Source organism: Lissotriton helveticus, chromosome 4_1, assembly GCF_964261635.1.
Source record: "Lissotriton helveticus chromosome 4_1, aLisHel1.1, whole genome shotgun sequence".
NCBI lineage: Eukaryota > Metazoa > Chordata > Amphibia > Caudata > Salamandridae > Lissotriton > Lissotriton helveticus.
Genome location: NC_136063.1, coordinates 1,815,195,656 through 1,815,220,108, shown reverse-complemented (window position 1 = coordinate 1,815,220,108; position 24,453 = coordinate 1,815,195,656). Strand labels below are relative to the sequence as shown.

Sequence of the window (24,453 nt, the reverse complement as noted above, 5' to 3'; positions counted from 1 at the left end):
AGCAGAAGAGACACACGTTGAACGGGTCCGTCACCGGCATGGTCAGATGGCAGCCCCAATAGGACCTAAACCCAGGCATCCCTACCGCACCAAAAGTCCAATTCTCGACAAAAACAAGAGACAAGTCTCATAAACAAGTCAACAAAAACAAGAGACAAGTCTCATGAACAAGTCAAATGTATTGACTAGGAGTACCTCTCTCTCTCTCGATCTGCGCTCAATGGCACGGAAAACCAAAGAACTGATGTCAGCGCGCTTGGGTGGCGCCTAAGTAGTTTCCGTGATATCATCTCGGCGCATACGACGCCAGCGATGGACGCGGAGCAGCAAGACACCACCTACTTGACGCGCAGGGGTACTGCTAGCGAAAACTTCCCAGATCCAGTCTGACGCCTGAGGATATTCTAAGGCAAGGAATGTATCATTAACGCGTCTCTTTCAGATTGATTATATAGAACTGGTTCGAAGTAAATTGGGTAGGCAAAGGTCAAACATCTTTACCATGTGATTGTGTGGTATTATCTTTCAAAACTCCTCGAGTAATGGAAACTATACTGCAAAGATTAGGGCCTATGAGTGTTTTACCTTATAATATTTCTACCTTTAGGCTATTTTTATCAACCTGTGCATAAATATATGGAACCCAGACCCTTGACACAGCTCAAACCCAGGATGTTGAGTGACTTTCAATATTCCATTCCAACATATGATCGTTATGATAATTTGTCAGTCCAGGAAGGCCCGGTCTGACTTATAAAGGACCTCTATGAAGACAATAAGGGTAAGGGCATTAGCTCCTGTATTTCCGAGGAGATGGAGGCCAAAGTCAACTCACAGATTATTAATGAACTAGCACCACCACATAACACATCTATTTTAGAGGGGTTAGAGATAAACACTAGCTTACAGATTATTAACCAGCCAGGGTCACTACAAAATACCCTTATAGCCACTTTAAGAATTAGATCCCCCCTTAAATTTAGTCTAACAACCATCTTACAGATAAGCCTGTCACCAATACAATGGGCTTTGTATTCTGGAATGGGGCAGTTCTGCCTAACAAAATAAATGCAGAATTGCTGGATTTTATTGCTGGGTACCATATCTTAAGTTTCCAGGGAACTCTGTTACTGGACCCGGTACATATCAACGGGTACAGAACTTACCATGTTGATGCGGTTCCATCTATTCATAGTATACCAAAGGGTGGTATTTGTACTTCTGTATCTAATCATCTGCCCTTTACAAAGATTAGAATTGTGGTGCATAATTCGTTCTTTCAGGTAGTTGTTTGTGAAGTCTCCAACACTATAATATTAGCAATCACACATTTTTCTGATAATAACACAATGTCTTACATTGCCATTGTATTTCAATATATAGTTATGTGATCTGCCCTCGAAAGGGCTTCTTGGCTAAGTAATACTAAGAACTCTGTGCAAACATATTTTTTGCATAATTGTAATGGGGAGAAATTAAATGAAATACTATTTAAATATGACTTGGCATTCTCTAATGAGCTCTCCCCACACCCCCGTTTTATTTAAACTGACTTTTAACCCCTTGGCCGTGGCGCGAATTCCGCCGAGTGGGGATGAGGGGTGAGCGCGGCGCTGCCATGCTCATGACGGAACTATGGCGTCATGAGCCACGGGCGGCGTGTGCTCAGGACAGCGTGGTTCCGTCACGGCCCCGCCCGCTCATTAATTCGCCCGCACAGGCGGGGAATTAATGCCGCGTTGGCAGAGCGGCCACAGCATGATTGGAACCATGCCGTCATGAGCACGCAGCCCGTGGCTCATGACGGCGTGGTTCTGTCATAAGCAGGCAAGGGGTTAATGGCAGAAGCCAGCATAGTGTTATAGATTTTTTTCTCACTGATAGCTGTTCGTCCAGAGCTCATAAATTTGTAACTCATGACCTCTCATTAAGCGACCATTATCCTCAGAGTATACAACTTACCTTTGACTCTACCTCAGAACCAACCATTAAGTAAAACCTTAGCCGCGATTGACAATATTGAGTTAGCTTCCGGGAATTGTTATATCTTGCGTTGGACTCCGCTTGAACCTGAACGTTTCCTGAAGCAATAAGTATGCTTACATAGAGACGCTTTTGACCTATGTCTTAATGAGACAGCTGATCCACACACTCGTACTGAGGCTTTTATGGAGAACAGAAGGGGGATTAAGGAGGGCTTCTAGTTTAATAGGGTGGTTGGACTCGGAATGCTCGAAATCCCACAAAAGGCTAAAGGAGGCATTGCATAGGTACCAAGTTGAGGTACAGTTCTGTAGAGCTTAATATTAGAGAGCTGTGAAGCAGAGAAAAAAAAGCCTCAAGAGACAAAGCTTGGGAATCTGTGCACGTATCATGCCTGAACAAGGATAGTACTGCATTCTTATGAGTGGCTAATTCTCTAACATTAATGGAGGAGGGGAGTCCTAGGCTAGATATAGCAATCATTGAAAAGGTCTGGACTGACTATTTCTCTGGAATATATTCTATTACTTCTAGTGAGAGGGTGACCCCAGTACTTCGTGCCGATGATAATGCACCTAAATATTTAAATCACAGCATTATTGAGCTTTCATTTAACCTACGAGAAGTTACTGGGGGAATCAACACCAGCAAAGGGGGTAAAGCTCCAAGCCTCGAAGGCATCCTGGTGGACATGTTTAAAGGTAATTATTTATTATAGGGACCCTTACTAACTCTGGTATAGGGCGATTATTGTAGAATAAATCTCCCACCAATTTGGGCAGTCAATCATAGTCCCTAATTATAAAAAATGTGATTGCATGAATCCTCCATGCTACAGTCATAATAGCCTGCCGGATTATCTTGAATAGACTTCAGGATTGGGCGGAATCAAAACGAAATCGTCTGATTTACAGTACGGTTTCTGCCCCAGAGTAGGTACTATAACACTGGGACTAAATTTAAGTTGAATTATTGGGTAATATACTATAATTAAAAAGCAACATTTTTGTAGACCTTTCATTTGCTTTTGATTGCGTAAGCCATGGTAAGTTTTGGAACATCTTAACAGATTTAGAGGTACAGACATCTAGTATCTATTTTTGAAAGGAGCTATATAGGGCCAGAATTTGCTATAGTATTAATGATGAGTGCGCACAGCCCTTCTGCATAGAGCTCCTTTCTTATTTATCTGATATATTTCAATAGTCTAGGGAGTGAGTTAGCCAGCAAATGTAAGGATCTTCCACAAACTGGCCATCGGCCCTTTCTGGCCCCTCCTTTATGTGGACAATACGGTCATCATGGTTCAAACACCTTTGGGCTTACAATGACTGCTCCCTAATTTTGTTACCTATATTCCGGGCCGGAGTCTCTTAGTTAATGAAAGTTAAACATACATCATGGAAATAGGACAGCAAAAAGTCAATATTACATTATCTGATGTAAAGATTAGCAATACAGTTACCTTTTTTATTTGGGTAGCTCGTTTGACAAGGAGGATACATGGATGTAAGTTTTAAAGATTAAGAATCTTCTGTTTGTAAAATCGGTTTTGGCTCTGTTAAATTTCGCAAGAAAGCTAGGTACAAACCTGCCTTATGAAATGTTAAAGATATATAAAGCACAATACCTATCCATTGTTACTTACGGGTCGGATGTGTGGGGACATGCTATCTGTAAGATACTTCAAACTGGAAAAAGTACTTTTTTTAGGCGCCTCCTTGCTGTATCTAAATATTGTTCTTCTTTTGTTTGACACACAGTATTGGGACTATAATTTTGTGTTGATATAATTAAGATGGAGTAGTTTCTTACCTGTAACTCCAGTTCTGTAGTAGGGGTATCTCTGTTATAGTCATAATCTAGTGAATAGTCCCGCCCATGTGCGTGAACCCCGGAGCAATCAAAAATAATCTCTTAAGCGGTCTTCATTGCAGTCCTGCATAGGCACTGAAGAGAAAATTACAGACAATAATGCAGCCTGTACCTACAATGCTACACTGTCCAGTACTTCACCTAGAAATGCCAAGAATATTACTAACACATTTAACACAATCTGTCAAGTTTCCCTCTTAGAGAAACGTTGCTCCCCTCACCAAGTCCTTGGAATGATAGAGAGGAAGGGATGGACAGACAAGCCTCCATAGGCTGTCATTATGTGTCCGAAAAAGGTATACCGTGCCTTTAAGGAACTCTCTAGAGACCCTCGGTATCCCAGCATGCACAGCCCACTCCTTTTACTTTCAGTTCTTTTTGAAGGTGCATAAAGCAAGGCCTGTAGCATACATCACATTACCATTTTCTCCACCGGGGAGGAGGGCGGGCGCATACGACTATAACAGAGATACCCCTACTACAGAACCGGAGTTACAGGTAAGAAACTACTCCTTCTGTAGTAGAGATCTCTGTGTATAGTCATAATCTAGTGAATAGAATGGCAAGCCCATCCAAAAAACAACCCGGCGGTGGAGAAACAGACAACACCACTATTCTGCGAACAGATTTCGCAGCGAAGCCTGCCCAACCTGAGCATCTGCTCTGGCATCAGAGTCCAGACAGTAATGCTTGGAAAAGGTGTGGACCGACTTCCAAGTGGCCGCCCTGCAGATCTCTGCAATGGGAACATTTTTAAGCAAAGCTGTTGTAGCTGCTTTGCCCCTGGTAGAATGAGCCTTAGGCTTACCCCCTAAGGTCTTATTCGCTTTCTGATAACAGAGCTGGATACATGACACAATCCACCTAGAGATGGACTGTTTCGAAGTAGCCAGACCAGTCCTAACCGACCCATAATTGACAAACAATTGGTCGGATCTACGAATACCCTTGGTCTTATCGAGATAGAATTTCAACACCCTTCTGACATCCAGGGAATGAAGAGATCGTTCCGCTGGAGTGGAGGGATTCTGTAAAAATGTTGGTAAAGTTATAGTCTGATTAACATGAAAATCAGAAATCACCTTGGGAAGGAATTTAGGGTGAGTACGCATCACAACCTTAGCAGCATGAAATACAGTATAAGGTTCCTGGCAACACAATGCCTGAATTTCCCTCACCCTGCAGGCCGATGTAATGGCCACGAGGAACGCCGCCTTCTAAGACAGGTGCTGCCACGACGCCTTATGAATAGGCTCAAAAGGTTCCTTCATCAGCCTGGACAGCACCACATTCAATTCCCATGAAGGGGAAGGAAGCCGAACAGGAGGGAACACCTTCAACCCTTCCAAAAAAATCGTTAATCACAGGAATCTGGAAGAAGGATGCCTGCGAAGGGCATTTTCTGTAAGCAGTCAATGCAGCCAGGTGAACCTTAATGGAAAGGAAATTAAGGCCAGACTGAGGTAGATGCAGAAGGTATGGAAGGATAACATCCTCCTTGCAGGTCGTCGGATCATAGTTCTTAGACATGCACCAGATGCAGAATCTCTTCCACTTGTAAGCATAAGAGGTCCTAGTAGACTGCCTCTTAGCCTCCTTCAATATGTCCATGCAATCCTCAGGAAGATTCAAGTGGCCATATTGCACTATCTCAGGAGCCATGCCGCCAAATTCAATGATGAGAGGTTGAGGTGCAACATCTGCCCCCCGAACTTCGTGAGAAGGTCCGGCCGACACGGCAGCCGCCGATGAGGCAGGATCGACCGGTGAAGCAGGTCCGTGAACCACCACTGCCTGGGCCATTCCAGCGCAATGAGGATCATCCGCGCCTAGGTCCGGGCCAGCTTAATGAGCACCGCCGGAATCAGGGGAATGGGTGGAAAAGCGTACAGAAAGCGGTTCGACCAGCTGATCCATAACGCGTTCCCCAGAGTCCCCGGCTGGTAATACCTCGAGGCGAAGTCGCGGCATTTGTTGTTTTCGGCAGTGGCGAACAGATCCACGTCTGGAGTGCCCCACATGGCGAAGATGTCGTTGAGCACCTCGTCGTTTATTACCCACTCGTGGTTTTCGTGAAGCAACCTGCTGAGGGCGTCCGCCTGAACATTCTGCACACCTGGCAGATGAGTTGCCGTTATCGTCATTCCTCTGGCTAACAGCCAGTGCCAGATCGCCTGCACTTCCTGTGACAGTGTGCGCGATCTCCAGCCCCCCTGCTTGTTGAGGTAATACATCGTGGTCGTATTGTCCGTCTGCACAAGCAAGGAGTTGGTCTGGACGGACGGATGAAAGGCCTTCAGTGCCAAGTGAACAGCTCTGAGTTCCAGGAAATTGATGTGATATGTGGAATCTGCCAGAGACCACGTTCCCTGGATCTGTATATGGTCTGAATGCGCTCCCCAGCCCAGGAGAGACGCATCCGTAACGATAGTCTGAGTCGGGATGTCCTTGTGAAAAGGAACCCCTCTGAGGAGATTCTCTGCCGAGCACCACCATCTCAGGGTCTGTTGGGCACGCAAAGACAACTGAATCTGGTCATCCCAACACCCTTTCCTCTGGTCACACTGGTCCTCCAAACATTCCTGTAGCGGCCTCATGTGTAGGCGCGCGTGCGGAGTGAGGAAGATACAAGAGGCCATCAATCCCAATAGAGAAGAAACCATCCTCACTGTTGTAGATGGAGCAGCTATGAGAGCCTGAGCCTTCCGAAGGATGGATAAGCGTCTCTCCACCGAAGGAGACACGCTTGCAGACAGCGTATTGATGGAGGCTCCCAAGTACTGCAGGCACTGCACAGGAATCGGGACAGACTTGGACAGATTTATGTGCAACCCCAGACGGTTCAGCAGGACGGCCGTCCTGTTGAAGTGCAATTGTGCTTCCTGGAAGGTGCAGGCTTTGATCAACCAATTGTCCAGGTACGGGTAGACAAACACCTTGTTCTTTCTCAGGTGCGCTGCTACCACAGCCATGCATTTCGAAAAAGTCCTTGGTGCAGACTTCAGTCCAAACGGGAGTACGGTGTACTGATAGTGATTGGTGCCGACTAGAAATCGCAGGAACTTCGGATGTTTCCGTGCAATGGGCACATGGAAGTACGCATCTTGCAGATCTATCGTGCACAGCCAGTCTCCTCTCTGCAGCTGAGGATAAATCTGGTGCAAAGACAGCATGCAAAACTTTTCCCTACGAATCCACTTGTTTGCTTGTCGCAAATCCAGAATGGGCCTGAACTCGTTCTTGTCCTTCTTCTGTACTAGGAAGAAGCGCGAGTAAAGACCCTTTCCCCTTTAAGACAGAGGGACGTCTTCTATCACCCTTTTTCTTAACAGGGTATCGGCCTCCGCCTGGCGCTCGTGCAGTTGGAACTGCGAGCCAAACGGTGGAATCGCTGGAGGCGGGCTGGTGAAACGAAGACTGCATCCATTGCAAACAATATTCAGCACCCACTTGTCCTGAGTAATGTTTCTCCACTCTGCCAGGTAATGTTGAATGCTTCCCCCCACATGAGCGGGTAACGGATGAAGGGGAAGTAGCACCTCAGGGCCTAGACCCAACCGGGCCATTGGCAGCGGAGGAAGACTGCTGACCAACTCGACCCCTTTGGCGCTGGAACTGCTGCTGTTGCTGTTGTCCAGCCTGTCGACCTTGCCCTCTGCCTTGTTCCCCGTACCGCCTCTGGAACGGGCGAAGGGTCTTTTTCTGTTCCTTAGGCTTTTCCAACCCGACAGCCGTCAGGGTTTCCGCCTCTGCCTTCATGCGGGCCATCTTGTCGTCCGCATGTTTCCCGAAGAGGGTCTCGCCCGAAAAGGGTAGGTTGGCAACTCTCTGCTGCGCCTCGGGCTTCAAAAATGTAAGACGTAACCAGGCGTGGCGTCTCAGGTTGATCCCATGGCAGTACCCGTGGGCTAACAAGAGGGAGGAATCCGCAGCTGAGCTTATCACCTGGTTGGAAACCAGCAGTCCTTCAGCCAGGATCTCTTGGAAATCTTCCCTTTTCTCCCGGGGAAGGTGTTCCGCGAACTGTTGGAGGGACTCCCACAGAGCCCGATCGTAACGTCCCAACAGTGCTGAGGCACTCGCGGCCTTCATTGAGGTGGAGGCTGTCCCGCAAACCTTCCTGCCTGCTGAATCCATCCAGCGGCTCTCCTTGTCAGAAGGCACTGTAGATGACGGGGTGGTGGCGTGCTGTTTCCTTGCTGCCGTCACAATTACCGAGTCCGGCGCGGGATCCAAACAAAAACGCTGGGTTCGAGTCAGGAGCCTTATATTTCTTCTACAGCCTTGAAGGTGACGATCTCGTAGCCGCAGGGGTGAGGAACAGCTACATTGGAAGGTTCCACCAGCCCAGGCACCAGGGGCAGCAAAGGGCGAGATAACTGCTTCTTGTGCAGAGTTTCGAAAATGAAGGAAGTCAATGGCGCGGGCACAGTGAGCGAGATGCCCAGCTTAATCGCCCCTCGCAGCAACACGTCGTGGAAGGAGACTATGTCGTCTAATGGAGACACCCTCGTCCGAGGGGAGTCCGACAGAGTAGGTGAATAGTCCCTGGAACTGGATGAATCCGTGTGGCGGGACCTTGATCGGCCCATCCTGTGGCACCGTCTGGATCTCGTAGAAGAGCGACGGCGACTCCTGGAGCTATCCCTCTGTCTGGAGCGAGATCTCGACCTCCGCGGCCTCGGACGGTCCACGGGCCATAGCGGAGGGAGCTGTGGAGGTCGAAACGGGAGCCTAGGTTGTGGTGGCCCCGTAGGAGGCGTCGGGAGATGTGGCAACGAGGCAGACCTCGGTGGAGGTGGTGGTGTAGGAGGCAGAGGACGATGAGAAGGAACAGGCGGTGGAGGAGGCATCGGGTCACGTGGAGGAGGGTCCTTGGGTAACGGAGGAGGTGTAGGTGACTTCGGCGTGGAGGGCGAATAGACTTGTGAGTGCTCCGAGCCCAGAGACTCTTCCCCTCTCCTTTTCTTCACCTGACCTGAAGAGGGGGACCCCTGGTAGCCGAGCAACTGCGCAGCCGGAACCGTGCACTCGTGGAAACCGAGAACTCAGTCCTGGCTTTGGAACGCCTCCTGGAGGACGATGCTTTCCTCCTCGATGCCGAGCGCCTTTTCGACGTCTATGACCGTTGTCTTGACGTCGATCGCCTTCTCGACGTCGATGATCGCCTTCTCGATGCCGAACGTAGAGTCGACGTCGATGGTGAACGGCGGTGACGCCTCGACGGCGAGCGTCTGCGTCTCTATGAACCCTCTCGACATCGGTGATGGCTCGACGACGAAGCAGTCCTAGACGTGGCGTTTTCTGGCATTCTCCTTACTGGGGAGCCCCCCAGAGGCCGGACATGGGCAGAGGAAGAGGTCCCATCCTGCCCAGACCCGCCTGGACCCTGCTGCTTTCTCTGCTCCAGTCCTTGGAGCCTGATCTTCTGTCTGTCTTTCAGGGTCCTGCTGGAGAACTGCTGGCAGACCTCACAAGTCCCAGGGACATGAGAAGAAGGGAAGCACAGGATACACACCCTGTGTGGATCTGATTTTGCCTTCTTCCTGGCACACTCTGGGCATTTATCAAATAAGGCAGGCATATTTGACAAAAAAAAGGGCCAAAAGCACCAGAAAACTCCAGCAAAGTGAAGAAGCAAAAATACGTCGAGTGAACACACTCTAACACTTTAAAAGTGCCAAAAATTACACAAAACACCCAAAAAGGAAGAGCTCAATGCTCCAGGGTCCTGCTAGCAGGAACCGGAAAAAAGTACTGAAAGTAAAAGGAGTGGGCAGTGCATGCCGGGATACCGAGGGTCTCTAGAGAGTTCCTTAAAGGCACGGTATCCCTTTTTCAGACACATAATGGCAGCCTATGAAGGCTTGTCTGTCCATCCCTTCCTCTCTATCATTCCACGGACTTGGTGAGGGGAGGAACGTTTCTCTAAGGGGGGAAACTTGACTCATTGTGTTAAATGTGTTAGTAATATCCTTGGCATTTCTAGTTGAAGTACTGGACAGTGTAGCCTTGTAGGTACAGGCTGCATTATTGTCTTTAATTTTCTCTTAAGTGTCTATGCAGGACTGCAATGAAGACAGTTTAAGAGATTATTTTTAATTGCTCCGGGGTCCAAGCACATGGGCGGGACTATTCACTCGATTAGGACTATACACAGATCCCCTACTACAGAAACAACCCATTCTGTTATGACAAAAAATTTGAACTTCGGAATTTACAGTTTTTTAATGAACCATTAAAGTCTTGCACTTCGTTTCCCATGGCTACTTTACATTAAACAATTCTTCTCTGATATGGGACAACCATTATATTTCGAGCAGCGTGATCCTTCTAAGTGCCGGGCGCAGAAGGTGCCTGCAGAACTGTTGAAACCTACTGTGTTAAAAAATCTATCCATTCTGACTACATTTGATATGCAACTTTATCTCAAGTAAACTATGAACCCCAAGCATAAGTTAGTATTACGGGCTTCAGAATGGACATCTTTCACAGCTTTCTCGAAATGAAGGACTGGTCCCAAATATTAGATAACTGCCCTTGCGACCAAGTGTTAAAAGAGAATACTTTGCACATGGTGTATTTTTGCAAACTATATACCAAACAGATGAAACATTATATTGTCCCACTGTTACAGCCTTGCAGTTTAAGCAATGGCATCCTGCATACTTGTTTTTACCAACATTACCTTTTTGGGACATATTCCACTCTATGTCAAGTTTTTTGTGGGTGGTGACTTTTGTGAGAAAAAAGGTTTAATTATGTGCAATAATATACATAAAACAACATTTTGTGACTATATTTTTAACTTATTTATGTATGTGTGATATGTTCTTATCTTTGTATAAAGTATTTGATGCATTGTTATGATTAATAAATGGTCTAAACTTGCTAAGCTGATTTTGTTTAAAATATGTTTATGATTGTAATTAAAAATTATTTGACTTAATGTCAACTTCATTTTGAACAGAAAAAAAATAAATGAGGAAAGATATCTGGTCAGCCAGTCTCGCATAAAAAAAAAAAGTCATTTTATCAGACTGTCAGCTGTACACTCCTAGTTATGCTGTAAAATATTGCATTCTAATACACACATCAGAATAGACAGAAATATATACATTGCAACCTCTTGTTGGGCTTAGGTTGGGCTCAATGCCAAGTTTGTATGGAGACAACCAAGAATATGAGATTTTTAAATGATGAGAGCAAAGGTTTCTGTGCCAGTGAACATGTTATTGATTTCTCATATATTTGGTAGTCAAAATATTTGAAAGGATACGGATTGTATCAGGAATGCTGGTGTCGAGGCAGTCAATGATCTTCTGAAGCTCATCTTGCAAACCTGGTGTTTGGAACAGATCCTCCTGTGGAACAAAACACAAATACAATTAAAAAGACACAGCGCATAAGGTGGGGCATAAAAGAAAAACTAATAATTGAGATTCATGAATGAGCTCTACAATCTTTTCAATGTACTGCTCATAACTTCACTCATGTTTTCACAGATGACATCTCAAAGGATATCACAGAAGACATCAGGGAAGGCATTGCAAATGTGAGCAATAGCATCATACATAAATCCCCCATGTCCCATTGTTTATGAAAATATAGGTATGTTTACAGTAGCATTGATCATTACTGATGTGACATCATACCGTCATTCACACCATGTATGAATTCATTAACTTCTTTTAATGCACCTACACAGTCTACTGGGCTCAACTATGTCTTGAAGCCCATCAGCCTGGTCCTATTCTCAACAGTCCCACCACCAGAGCTTGCATGACTCTTTTGTGATCAGAGGCATCTGGGTGCAGTGCATGGCCTTCGGCGATGGACATTCAGCCCTCCTTCCAGCAGAGCCCCACCTTCATCTAAACTCAGTAGGCTATAAGCACCCAGCATGGCCTTTGGACTTATCTATACCCATAAGGCATGTTCTTCCCTGTAGGTATTTCAGACAATGCTTACCCTATAACTGCAGATTTAAGAAGGGAGTACTGCTCTTGACAACTAGTGATCCTAGCTAATATCGAAGTGGTATACGTACTTAGCAGCAAAGGTATCTTCACAGGCCTAGATAGCTACACAACCTTTTACAGACATTTGTCCTACCTTGTTCTACATAACTGCTTTGGCGCGGACCTTTTGCCTCGTTAGGTGTAGAAAAAATGTTGTATGGTTTTCTTCGAAAACTAGCCTCATCTATTATGCATGAGGATTCTCAGTATCACAGCAGGATTACCATCTCCTGAATAATACCGCTATCTTCATCCTTGGACAATAGGCCCACAGTAATATGACTTATCTAGGTAGAACCCCTGAGGGTACCTTTCGGATATAAAAGCACCACATCTTCCCTGGGTAATCCGGAGGATAAGCTTCCAGGTTGACACAAGATGCTGAAGACCCTGCACGTAGACACTCCAGCAAACAGTCGTCTGACATCTTAGCGTGGTGTCCAACTCGAGACCAAGATGGGATCCTTTAACCTCTCACATTAGGCTTTTTGCTAGGGGTATTCTTAGCTTTCTACCTACACACATGCTAGGTACACTTAGCTAGGGTTAGCATCTTAAGAGTATGTATGCTTACTGCCATGTATCTATATGCCTGCATATACTTACTGTTTTTAGCAGCACAGTAGAATTTTACCTTTTATTTTTTCTGTTGGGGCTTGTAATCATATATATCCGTTTCATACTAGAATGATGTTTGTTCAATAAATGCTTATGAAAAATTAACCCTTCGTTTATTCTGTATATATATATCTCGGAGACAAAGTACGCTTGAGTGACTGAGCGAAAAGTACTGTACTGTTTCCACAATGCCTGAGGGGTCAGGGTTGTCATGTTCTATAGTAGCCAGTTACTATTCGCCTCTTGGTAAGGTTGTGGGCCTTATAGTGGCACTGTGAGCTAGCTGGTCTACACACGAACATATCCTATAGGGGTGTCTGGAGTTGTTTTACTGAATTCTGAGAAGTTTGGTAGCAAACCTCTCTGCATAATAAACCCACACTGATACCAGAGTGGGATTTATTATACAATGCACTTAGAAGGCATCTTAGAGATACCATAAAGTTATGGGTTGACCGTGTCCCTACTGTGGTTGGGAGCACGTCTAGTGTTTTTGGGTACCCCTCACACACCAACAGGCCCCTTGGTGTCATGCTTCATCATCGGGGTCATCGTATCCCTCTACGGGATACGGCGTGCTGCAACCTGCGTTTGCGCGGGAGCACTTATTGACTATGTGTGGTGTATGGTGAGGGGTGATTTTATATAATATTGTGAGTGAGTGTTGTGGTGGGGTTGAGGGTAGTGAGTGGAGAATTAAAAAGGACCTGACTCGTGGGGTTACAAAAAACTTTAATTGGTCCCCGAGTTGGTACTATTAAAAGGAAATACAAGAGGAGGTGTGGCGTAGTATTATGTGCGCCGCCTCTTTGTGTGTGTCAACATGTTTCGATGTAAAAACATCTTCTTCAGGACTGGGGTACACAAAATCCTCACCTTACTCACGTTTTTCTAATCTCTTTCTGTGTATATACAAAAAAGTGATATTTACAAGTGAAGGTCTATCAATGTACCTAAACTTTAGCCGCTATTATGCACAGCAGAGCCGGCGAAAGGGGCAGCGAAGAGGGATTCTCCTCATAGACCCGCAGCAAGGAAGCACGGGTAACCCCTTCGTTAGAAACGGTCTCATGGAGCAATGAACTCCTCATTTTACAGTCGGCATAATAGCGGCTAAAGTTTTAATAGTACCAACTCGGGGACCAATTAAAGTTTTTTGTAACCCCACGAGTCAGGTCCTTTTTAATTCTCCACTCACTACCCTCAACCCCACCACAACACTCACTCACAATATTATATAAAATCACCCCTCACCATACAGCACACATAGTCAATAAGTGCTCACGCGCAAACGCAGGTTGCAGCACGCCGTATCCCGTAGAGGGATACGATGACCCCGATGATGAAGCATGACACCAAGGGGCCTGTTGGTGTGTGAGGGGTACCCAAAAACACTACACGTGCTCCCAACCACAGTAGGGACACGGTCAACCCCTAACTTTATGGATTCTTCTTGTTCATAAACGTAATTTAGGGAGAACGAATCCATATTCTCTCTCTCTCCTTTTGTTTAATATTGATCTTAGAGATACCCCCTGAAAAACGACCAGTCTCTGGCAGTTTCCCTGACTGGTAAACACCAGCCTGCCACCACGAGACATGTTTCTGGACCCCTGGGGATGGAGACTTCACTCCCTGAGCCCAGAAACAAAGCCTTTGCTAGGTGGACGTCGCCACACCTCCCCCAGGTCTGTGGCAGGGGAGCTTCAAAGGCCTTGCCGCCTTTGTCACGTGACCCCCAGCCTCTCCTCCTTTCAGGAGCAGGCCCCCTTCCTGTCTCCCCTCCTTTTCGGCAGGAAGACAGGTGGTAGAAATTAGAACAGCCCAGAAAGTGCACTCACCACTGACAATCCCACTCCTCAGGTGGGGGAGGGGAGGTAATGCCCACTCTTCAGTGTCTGCCATCTTGCAGATGTCAGGCACTCTCCAATCAGGGTAAGGGATTGTGCCCACTCCCCCACGTGGGGTGATTACACCAAGTGTGTAGTCACCCTAAGTTCAGTAGCCCTTTGGCTACTGACCTAGAGAGCCCGAAAATGCCCCTAAATACACTATTTAGGAGGCAGCCTTCAACCAAGAAGGAAGATTGCTGCAACCTACCAAGAAGGACAAAAGAAGACACCCAGCAAAGGAGACTGCAGAGAAGAACTGACTTGGCCACTGCCCTACTAGCCCGTTTGCAGTTTCGAGAGATCCTGCATCAAAAATCACCTTGTCCTGCAGTCAGCGACCTCCAGAACCCCTCGGAGGGCTGACTGCCTTCAACAAAGACCGGATCTCCTGTGAACAGCAGCTCTGTTCAAAAGAAATAGACAAGAAAAACTCTGAGCATGCAGAGGATAAAGAAATCTGATGCCTGGAACCACCACTGCACCAGACTCCTACGGCCCAAGTCAGAGTGGCCCACCAGTCCCAGCAAGGTCCCCCGCACTCCAGAGTCTGAGTACACCGTGTGTTGACTCCTCCAGGACTCCGAAACGTTGCATGCAGCCTATTCACAAAGACCCCCCCCTAACCTCACGTGGCCCCATAAGGTGAAATCTGAACTCAAAAGACTCCCCTGCTTCCTGCCACCCTGCGCCCTGGAGAAGAGAACCAGAGGTGCACCTATGTTTCCGAGCCCTCCAACTAACCTGCCCAGCTGATTTTTCCTTCTGGAAGACTTCCTGAATCGAGCCGGCAGCTAAAAGCCAAACCAGCAATCTTCATTGAAAATAGGGCACCTGACGCTAAAACAGCACCCTGTACCCAGCCACCCCAGTGCCGCTGTGGGTGCACCTCGGGTACTAACTTGGATCCCTTATGCCCTGAGTTTAAGTCCAGGAGCTTTGATCCCACAACTTTGTGGCCTGCTCGTAAGCAGCCAAGAACCGGAGCCCGCCTATCCCCCTTTGAATAACATTGGCTCTCAGCACTCTGTACCCAGCCACCCTAGTGCAGCTGAGGGTGCTTTGAGAGTGCATCCTTGACCTTAGGGGAATCCTGGCTTCAACGCCAGAACATCTCCTCCTAAGCCTAAGTATTTACCTTTAAGTCGATAACACTGTTTTCTCGCAAAGGACTACATTAACTGCCTTCTCTTGAAAATTGTTGTAAGTGTGGAGTTGGTTTGGATGAAACTTTAAGTGTATAAATAGCAGTGCCAGACACTGCAGTACCCAAAGGCAGGGAAAGAATAAAGAACAGAGCCCATCCCTGAGCAGCAACCCTGCCAGTACAGAGATAGCGCCCCCCCCCCCACCCGGAGACAACGCCACATGTAAAAAATTTATTGCAACATGTGGAAGAACCTCAACCCCAAGCAAGGCAACGAATGGGAACCAGTCGGGGACAGACCAGGAACGACAAAACTCCAAGACAGCCCCATCACAGAGTGTGACAACCCCCACAATGTACAAAGGGCAGAGGCACAGCCGAAATACCCCAACTTAGAGGACAGCAGAGGGCCTGGAACCCTAGTAATAAAGGGCAGAGGGAGGGAGGAGTGGGGTGGAAGGAAGGCCCCAACCTGGAGCAATCAGAGCATAAGGGCACAGAAGCACCCACAAACCTACCCTCCAATGTGACAAAAGGGGAGGAAAGGAACAAGTAAACAGGACGAACATCCAGCCAGAAAGAGGGAAAGAATGTACTCATAGAAGACACAGTCACCCACAGGGAGGCAAGTGCAAAAGACCAAGCCAAAACTCCTCGCAGAACGGGGAGGAAGGGTGGGCCGTTGTGGATTCTGCGCCTAGAATCGTCTCTACCAGATACACTGTTACCGAAGGTAACTCGTACATCTGATAGATACTACTAGCCGCAGATTCCTTCACGCAGAATAGATACCCTAGCTATATCCAAGGGGAAGGAGGGTCTGTGATAAGACCTGACCCACCAGAACATAACAGAGGGTCCCAATGAATCCGTCAAAGGGGATGCGGAAAAAAACCTGCGGCAAAACCCCGCAGAAGGCCTATCAAGCAGCCAAAGAGGACAAACACAGAAGGCCTATTCTCAGGGCCAGCATGGTGTAGAAAACCCAAAGCCAAAAAAAACAGTCAAGAAGGGCTGGCCGACAGCACACAGAACCACAGTCCCAACAAGGAGGACGCGAGTGGCCACAAAGCATACAGAACAGACAACCGGGGTGACTCGCCCCAATGGAAAAACACCTCCAAGAACCAGATCAACTCGCAGGTCACTGAGGAGGAGGAGGAGGAGGACGAAGCCCCGCCAAGAACCTCTGGATGGCCGAGTCCGCAGGGGCAACAAAAGAGCAACATCGAATGAAAGGTCCACCAACCGTTCTCGAACGTTCTTCGGGAACACACTGTCCCGAAGCCAGGCATGGCGACGAAGGGCAACCGAAGAAGCCATGGCACGACCCAGCACCTCCGAGATGTCCAAAGCGGAGCGAAGAATAAACGTCACCAGTTGCCGGCCATCCAACACATGGTGTCTCAAATCAACACAGACACCCTCCTGTGAAGCAGTAGACATAAGGGACTTTGCTGAGTCCCACAAACAAGAAGTAGTCCTAGCCAAAACACACATCTTGTTAAGGGCCCGCAGAGCCGCAGTGGTCGAGGCGAACGTATTGAGCCCCCAGGAGTCCAGCCAGCGGCACTCCCGTGACGGGGGGAACAACAGCGGCGGCAGAGAAGGAAAGGCAGTCTTCAAAAGGGGGCCCTCTAGTAGAGGGGTGAAGGGAGACACACCGGATCACACGGCGCTGGATGATGGCAGTGCAGAAGTGGTTGGGGCACCAGGTACCCCATGGCAGGACGGCCCCAAGTGAGAAGATTGGAGAGAACCCTCGAAGGGAAGCAACAGCTCCCTGCCACCAGAGCCCTGATGGAGAACCTCCAGAAGATTATCCGCGGGGAAATGGGTGGCTGGGTCACCCACGCGCAAAATTCCCACCGCCGTGGAAACAGCGTGAGTGAAAGTCGCACCCGCCTCCGTAGGGCCCTGTGGAGGGGAAAGCAGCTCCTCGTTAGGCGACGGCTGCAAGCTAAGGCGGCCATCCCACAAGCCAACCAGAGGAGGGAAGGGCCACGTCAGGAAAGAAGGAAGAGTGACGAGGAGTGGGGAGCCTGCGGCTCCTCTGGCGAAGACCGCGGAGACGGCGAGGAGCCGCCCTTAGACGACGTCAGCGAAAAAGCCACAACCCGGCGGCCTGTCTCCTGCGAGGATGACACCAGCAAACGCCGAACCTCTGGAGAAGAGGAGGGGTCTGAAGACGAGTCAAAGACCTGACATCGGCCTGATGCCATAGAGTCTGCAATCTGAGGCAGTACTTCGTCGACGTCCAGTGCCGTGGGAGACGCGGGGGCGGCCTCCGACATGGCGCATGGTACAGGAGACTGGGGCTGGGCCGGAGCAGCGAAGGAATGGCGCTGGAAAGGCGCTGACCCGACCTCCGACGAGGCAGCCGCATGCGTGGAGGGACGAGAGGGCCCAGGGGAGGGACGAGGGGGCCCAGGGGAGGGACGAGGAGTCCCCCGCCAGCCTCGGTCCCTAACGGGGCGAGAGAGGCCCTTCGCCGACGCCTGTGGCGCCGCTAGGGCCAGCAGTCACCTGTGTCTAAGCCGCGTCACCTCGGCCTCGGACAAGACCGCCGCCTGTCCAGAGAGGGCTCGGGGGTGCGTCCCGAGCCCCGATGACCTCCCGCGACACCACAGGGACTCCTGCGTTAGTTTGCGGCAAAGCAGAGGCACCGTGGTCCAAAGGAGGGAACCCCAAAGGGCCACACCCCAACGGCACCACATCCTCTGCACCTGGATCCAAGCCAGTCGGCGCCACGGAGGGCCCTGCACACTGCAAAGGACCCGCGGTCGTCCCAGGAGGGGAAGGAGGAGGAGAAGCCAGCGAGGCTTGCAAAGCCGCCGCATATGTCTCCATCTGGGCTCTAGTATCCCACACACTGGGAAATGGCGGATAAGGCAACGACGCGCGGGGCTGCACCACCCACGGAGAGCCCCCGACAGGCAGGAAGCCGACCCTCGGGGACAAACTGCGACACTTACCGACATGTGAGCAACGTTCTTGCGATCTGGGAGAAGGACGCTGACGACGAGGGAGGCAGCGGGTTCGAGATCCCTTCGTAGGGGCCGGTTAGGATGAAGACGCCGACCTGGACATGCGAGCAGAGAGAAGTTTCATCCGGCGCTCCTGCCGGGACTTCAGCTTCATCTGCTGGCACGCCTCACAATCCGTGTAGTTGTGGTGTTCCCCCAAACACCACATACAGATGGGGTGAGGGTCCGTCGCCGACATCAGGCGTCCACAAGACGAGCAAGTCTTAAAGCCCAAAGGCATTCACACACTGTTCCCATACACACGCAATAGCAAAAGGGAAAAGCCTAAACAGGCCCAGAGCACGATCCGTATCCACTGACGTAGACGCGCCAGGTTGGGACTTATGTGCCCTTGCTGACGTCACGTACGTGGACAACGCCTGGGCGGAGTCTCGTGATGTCGCCCACCCGGTATGCAGGGATGCTGTGCAAATGATTTTACGGATCCAGTCTCACGTCTTGGGATAATTCTACATGAAGGAATCTGCGGATAGTAGTGTTTATCAGATACTGATCTACTTACCTTTTGTCTAGAAAATGCCCCAGTGTGGTATCTAGGCATATCACACTGTAGAAAAAGGAACTTAAAAAGTAATCTGAACAGTAACTTGGAAAGTAATCTGAAAAGTAATTCTAACAGTTTTATAAACAAATGACTTACCTGTAACCAATCCAAATGCATTCAACTGCATTCAAACTGCATTTAACCTCATTATACTTGCAAGGTTTTATTATACTTATATGTGCCAGGCATTGCTCTAGTAAATAAAACAACCAAATGATTTTTTTATACAAACAAATTGTTCTGAGTTTAGCCTTTGAGTGTGTGACATAATTTATTGCGTGAGTGTGTACAATAAATGCTGCCCTCTTATAAAGCCTTACTGCTCACCCACACTACCACAAATAGAGAGTAAGGTATTATCTGCTTTTACCTCTGCCTACCTTTGGGGATCCACTGGACTCTATACCTTACTTTGGTATAGTATATACAGAGCCAACTTCCTACAGTGAGCAAATGCCATTTTGGATAGCACAGATCTTGAGGCTATTTTTCCCCACACAGGCCCGCAAGAAAAACAAAAAATACTGACAAGTTGTTTGCCAATGGAGATAACTCCCCCGATAGCAGATTATACCACTTTAGGTACAGTTTTCGCTGCAGTGTATACCAGAACGCATGGTACTTCCTCAATAGCAGTCATACCAGAAGTATTGAAACAAATACAGAATGAGTACGGGGCAGAACCTTCTCTGGACTTAAGGATAAGGCTGATTGGTAATCTACAACTATGTGACCTCCCTTACGCTGTAAGAGGCGGACGCTCACTCGCTCTCTGGCGATTCCCTCAGCGCTATCCCCATCCTCTGAGTGATTCCCTGTTTGAAAACGGACGGCTGGTATCGTAGCGCTTCGCATTAGCACTGCTATTCTGTACTTGCATCGCAGCGCTTGTCCTCATTGTAACCGCCCGCATTTGCCTGCTACATTTGCATATTTGATTTCGCACGGCGCTCGCTTTGCTAGGCTTCTTACGTATATATTGCTGTTCGTTTACCTGTGCCTTATCTCCTTTGATTATTTCACTTTTGGCCCCAAGCTCGCCCAGCTCGTATTTCCCTCTTCTACCATTTTGTTTGTTGTGCTTTCGAGCAAGCCCCTCCTCTCCGCCCCGCACCCGCCTCCCCAGCTGCTCCTCCTTTCCAAGGATTGATTACAACTGCCCAGTAGATTGAAGCTCTGTGACCTCCCTTATGCTGTAAGAGGCGGACGCTCACTCGCTCTCTGGCGATTCCCTCAGCGCTATCCCCATCCTCTGAGTGATTCCCTGTTTGAAAACGGACGGCTGGTATCGTAGCGCTTCGCATTAGCACTGCTATTCTGTACTTGCATCGCAGCGCTTGTCCTCATTGTAACCGCCCGCATTTGCCTGCTACATTTGCATATTTGATTTCGCACTGCGCTCGCTCTGCTAGGCTTCTTACGTATATATTGCTGTTCGTTTACCTGTGCCTTATCTCCTTTGATTATTTCACTTTTGGCCCCAAGCTCGCCCAGCTCGTATTTCCCTCTTCTACCATTTTGTTTGTTGTGCTTTCGAGCAAGCCCCTCCTCTCCGCCCCGCACCCGCCTCCCCAGCTGCTCCTCCCTTCCTCCGCCCCCCTCCACTCTCCATTTATGTCAGATGCCCCAACGCGCAGCGTCCACGCGCTGCGGCCGCGCCGAAGGTGCGCCAAAGGTAAGCCCGTCTACGCCCGTCCGCGCCTGGACCGCGCCCAGCGCCAGACCCCCTGTTTCCCGCAATGCCCAGCCCACTCGCATCACTTACGATGCCACCACCCTCCTAGCCCTTAACCCCGGCCACTCCCCCAACTGCGTCCAAGCCGCTCCTGGACACACCCATGGACCCTTCTCTTGCCACTCCTGCAAGTTCGACGGCACCAAGAACAACTCCTCATCCACTGACACCAACCAGATATCTGACAAAAACCACCTTAAATGCATCCTACTCAACACCCGCTCGGTCCACAGGCACGCCATCGACCTCTGGAATCTACTAGACACCATTTCACCGGACGTCGCCTTCCTAACAGAAACATGGATGAACGCCTCATCAGCCCCAGACATCACCATTGCCATCCCGGAAAGCTACAAGATCATCCGAAAGGACCGCATCAAGCATACAGGAGGAGGCATCGCTATCGTTCATAAGAACTCCATCCGCATCTCAACTAGCTCAGACGTCAACCTCGCTAGCGCCGAACACCTTCACTTCCAGATCCACACCGACCCCAAGACCACACTCAGAGGCACCCTCCTCTACAGGCCTCCAGGACCCCGTGCACAATTCAGTGACGACATCACTGACTTTATCACCCCACACGCCCTCCCCTCCGAGGACTACATTCTATTGGGAGACCTCAATTTTCACCTGGAAAAGAACAACGACAGCTGCACCACCACCCTTCTGGACAATCTCGCCGACCTCGGACTCAAACAACTTGTCTCTACGCCCACCCACATCGCAGGTCACACGCTCGACCCTATCTTCACCTCCAGCAAACATATCTCATTCAGTCACACCACAGCTCTTCACTGGACGGACCACAGCTGCGTTCACTTTACCTACAATAAGACCACAATCCACAACCATCCTCAACCCACCCTGCGAAGAAACTGGAACAAAGTCACCAGCGACCAGATCTCCTCTTCGCTTCTACTTAACCCCCCCGCCCTCTCCTCAAACCCCGACCAAGCAGCCATCAACCTCACCCAATGGTTATCCAACAGCGCCGACATCCTCGCACCGTTGAAAAAACGCCAAATCAAGCTAAGCAGCAAAAACGCATCCTGGTTCAACGATGATCTTAAGAAATCGAAGAAACACTGTCGCTTCCACGAAAAGGCCTGGAAAAAAGATCCTAACACCAGCACCAAGGACGCCTTCAAAAATGCTACCCGCATACACCACCAACTAATCCGATCTGCCAAGAAAACCGCACTCAAAGACCGTCTAGATAACAACGCCCACAACAGCAAGGAATTATTCAACATCGTCAAAGAATTTACCAACCCATCAGCCAACTCCAACGACATTACCCCCTCCCAAGCCCTCTGCGACTCCCTAGCTTCCTTCTTCCACAACAAAATCGCAGACATCCACAACAGCTTCGACAACCGTCCCGAAGACCAACCCACCCAATCTTCTGCAGGACCTTCACCCCCCTTGAACATCCTTAACGACTGGAACCCAATCTCCACTGAGGACACCATCCGCCTGATGAACTCCATCCACTCAGGATCCCCAACTGACCCATGCCCTCACCACATCTTCAACAAAGCAGACTCCATCATAGCACCACACCTCCGAGATGTCATCAACTACTCCCTCAACTCCGCCACCTTCCCGGAAAGCTGGAAACACGCAGAACTCAGCGCCCTTCTGAAAAAACCCACGGCTGACCCCACCGAACTCAAAAACTACCGCCCCATCTCGCTTCTTCCATTCCCGGCCAAAGTCATTGAGAAAGCCGTCAACAACCAGCTCGCCGCCTTCCTCGAAACCAACAAATCCCTCGACTCCTCACAGTCCGGCTTCCGAGCCAAACACAGCACTGAAACCGCCCTCATCGCAGCAACAGACGACATTCGAACTCTACTGGACAATGGAGACACAGTCGCCCTCATCCTCCTCGACCTTTCCGCTGCCTTCGACACAGTCTGTCACAGCACCCTTCTTCAGCGCCTCAGAGACGTAGGAATCCAAGGAAAAGCACTGGAATGGATCACCTCGTTCCTCACCGGAAGAACACAGAAAGTCCGCCTCCCACCATTCAAGTCAAAGGCCTCTGAAGTCATCTGCGGCGTGCCACAAGGATCGTCACTCAGCCCCACCCTCTTCAACGTATACATGAGCCCCCTTGCGGCCATCGCTCGCCAACACAATCTCAACATCATCTCCTATGCGGATGACACTCAACTGATCCTATCACTCACCAAAGACCCTAACACAGCCAAAACCAACCTACACGAAGGAATGAAAGAAGTAGCCGAGTGGATGAAGCACAGCCGTCTGAAACTGAACTCAGACAAAACAGAAGTCCTCATCTTAGGCACCTCCCCCTCCGCCTGGGATGACTCTTGGTGGCCAGAAGCCCTTGGAAAAGCCCCCATCCCGACGGACCACGCACGGAACCTGGGCGTCATCCTGGACTCCTCACTCTCAATGACCAGACAAGTCAACGCCGTTTCATCATCTTGCTTCAACATTCTTCGCATGCTCAAAAAAACATTTCGCTGGATCCCCACCGAAACTAGAAAAACAGTCACCCACGCACTGGTCACGAGCCGCCTGGACTACGGAAACACACTATACGCCGGTACCACCGCAAAACTCCAGAAAAAACTCCAACGCATCCAGAACGCTTCAGCCAGGCTCATACTAGACATCCCGCGTAAAGAACACATCTCTGGTCACCTGAAAAACCTCCACTGGCTCCCCGTAAATAAGAGGATTACTTTCCGCCTCCTAACCCACGCACACAAAGCACTCTACGAACTTGGACCCGAATGCCTCAACACACGATTGTCCTTCTACACCCCCTCCCGTCAGCTGCGATCCTCCAACCAAGCGCTTGCCACTGTACCTCGCATCAACAAAACCACCATGGGAGGTAGATCCTTCTCCTACCTGGCAGCTAAAACCTGGAACTCACTTCCCACTCACCTTCGCCTTACTCAGAACCACCTAGCATTCAGAAAGCAACTTAAAACTTGGATATTCGACAAGTAATTCCCCACCCTCCCCCTAGCGCCTTGAGACCCCATGGGTATGTAGCGCGCTATATAAATCTCTTGACTTGACTTGACTTGTTAGCAAACATAAAAGTGGAGGCAGCAGCGGTGGCTATACACCAACGCCTGAGCCAATACACTTCTGCACAACAGGAGCTAGAATTACCTAAAATTATCAAAGAGACCCATGCTTCACTGGGTAGAGATATTTTGGGAGCTAGACCTATGAAACCACAATTAATGGGTAACCCTGAAAAGGATAACTCAAAACAAGCACCGATTCTTCCAAGAAATGGGATAATAAACAATCCAAAAACAAGCAGAATGATTAAAAAAAAATGGGGTGGGTCGCCTCAACAGGAATCCTCTGACAGGAAATATAACCTTAGAATCAGTGATGATCTTAAAAAAACTTGACAGGTATCAGGATACTGATACACGTTCCTCTCGTTCCTTTCAGGGTTCATCCAAAAACTCTGAGAGGGAAGGACGGTCAGAACGCAGATCAAAAGAGTGAAGCAAGAGATACACATCACACTAAATTATCAAAAAAGAAGAAGATGAACCTAAAAGTAAACTCCATCTTAAAAAGAAGAAA

At 49.0% G+C, this 24,453-nt stretch overlaps 1 protein-coding gene across 5 annotated transcripts in view; it reads right to left on the bottom strand.

The window, feature by feature from the left end:
- Window positions 1–24,453, bottom strand: part of OCRL (OCRL inositol polyphosphate-5-phosphatase) — a 475,965-nt gene that overhangs the window by 67,609 nt on the left and 383,903 nt on the right. For all 5 annotated transcript variants that reach the window (XR_013610641.1, XM_078688434.1, XM_078688437.1 and 2 more), the window contains one exon: window positions 11,138–11,222. Coding sequence is in view for 4 of the 5 variants with exons in the window: in XM_078688434.1 (XP_078544560.1) it covers window positions 11,138–11,222 (85 nt within the window). In the remaining variant the exon portion in view is untranslated. The remainder of the gene's footprint in view (window positions 1–11,137; window positions 11,223–24,453) is intronic.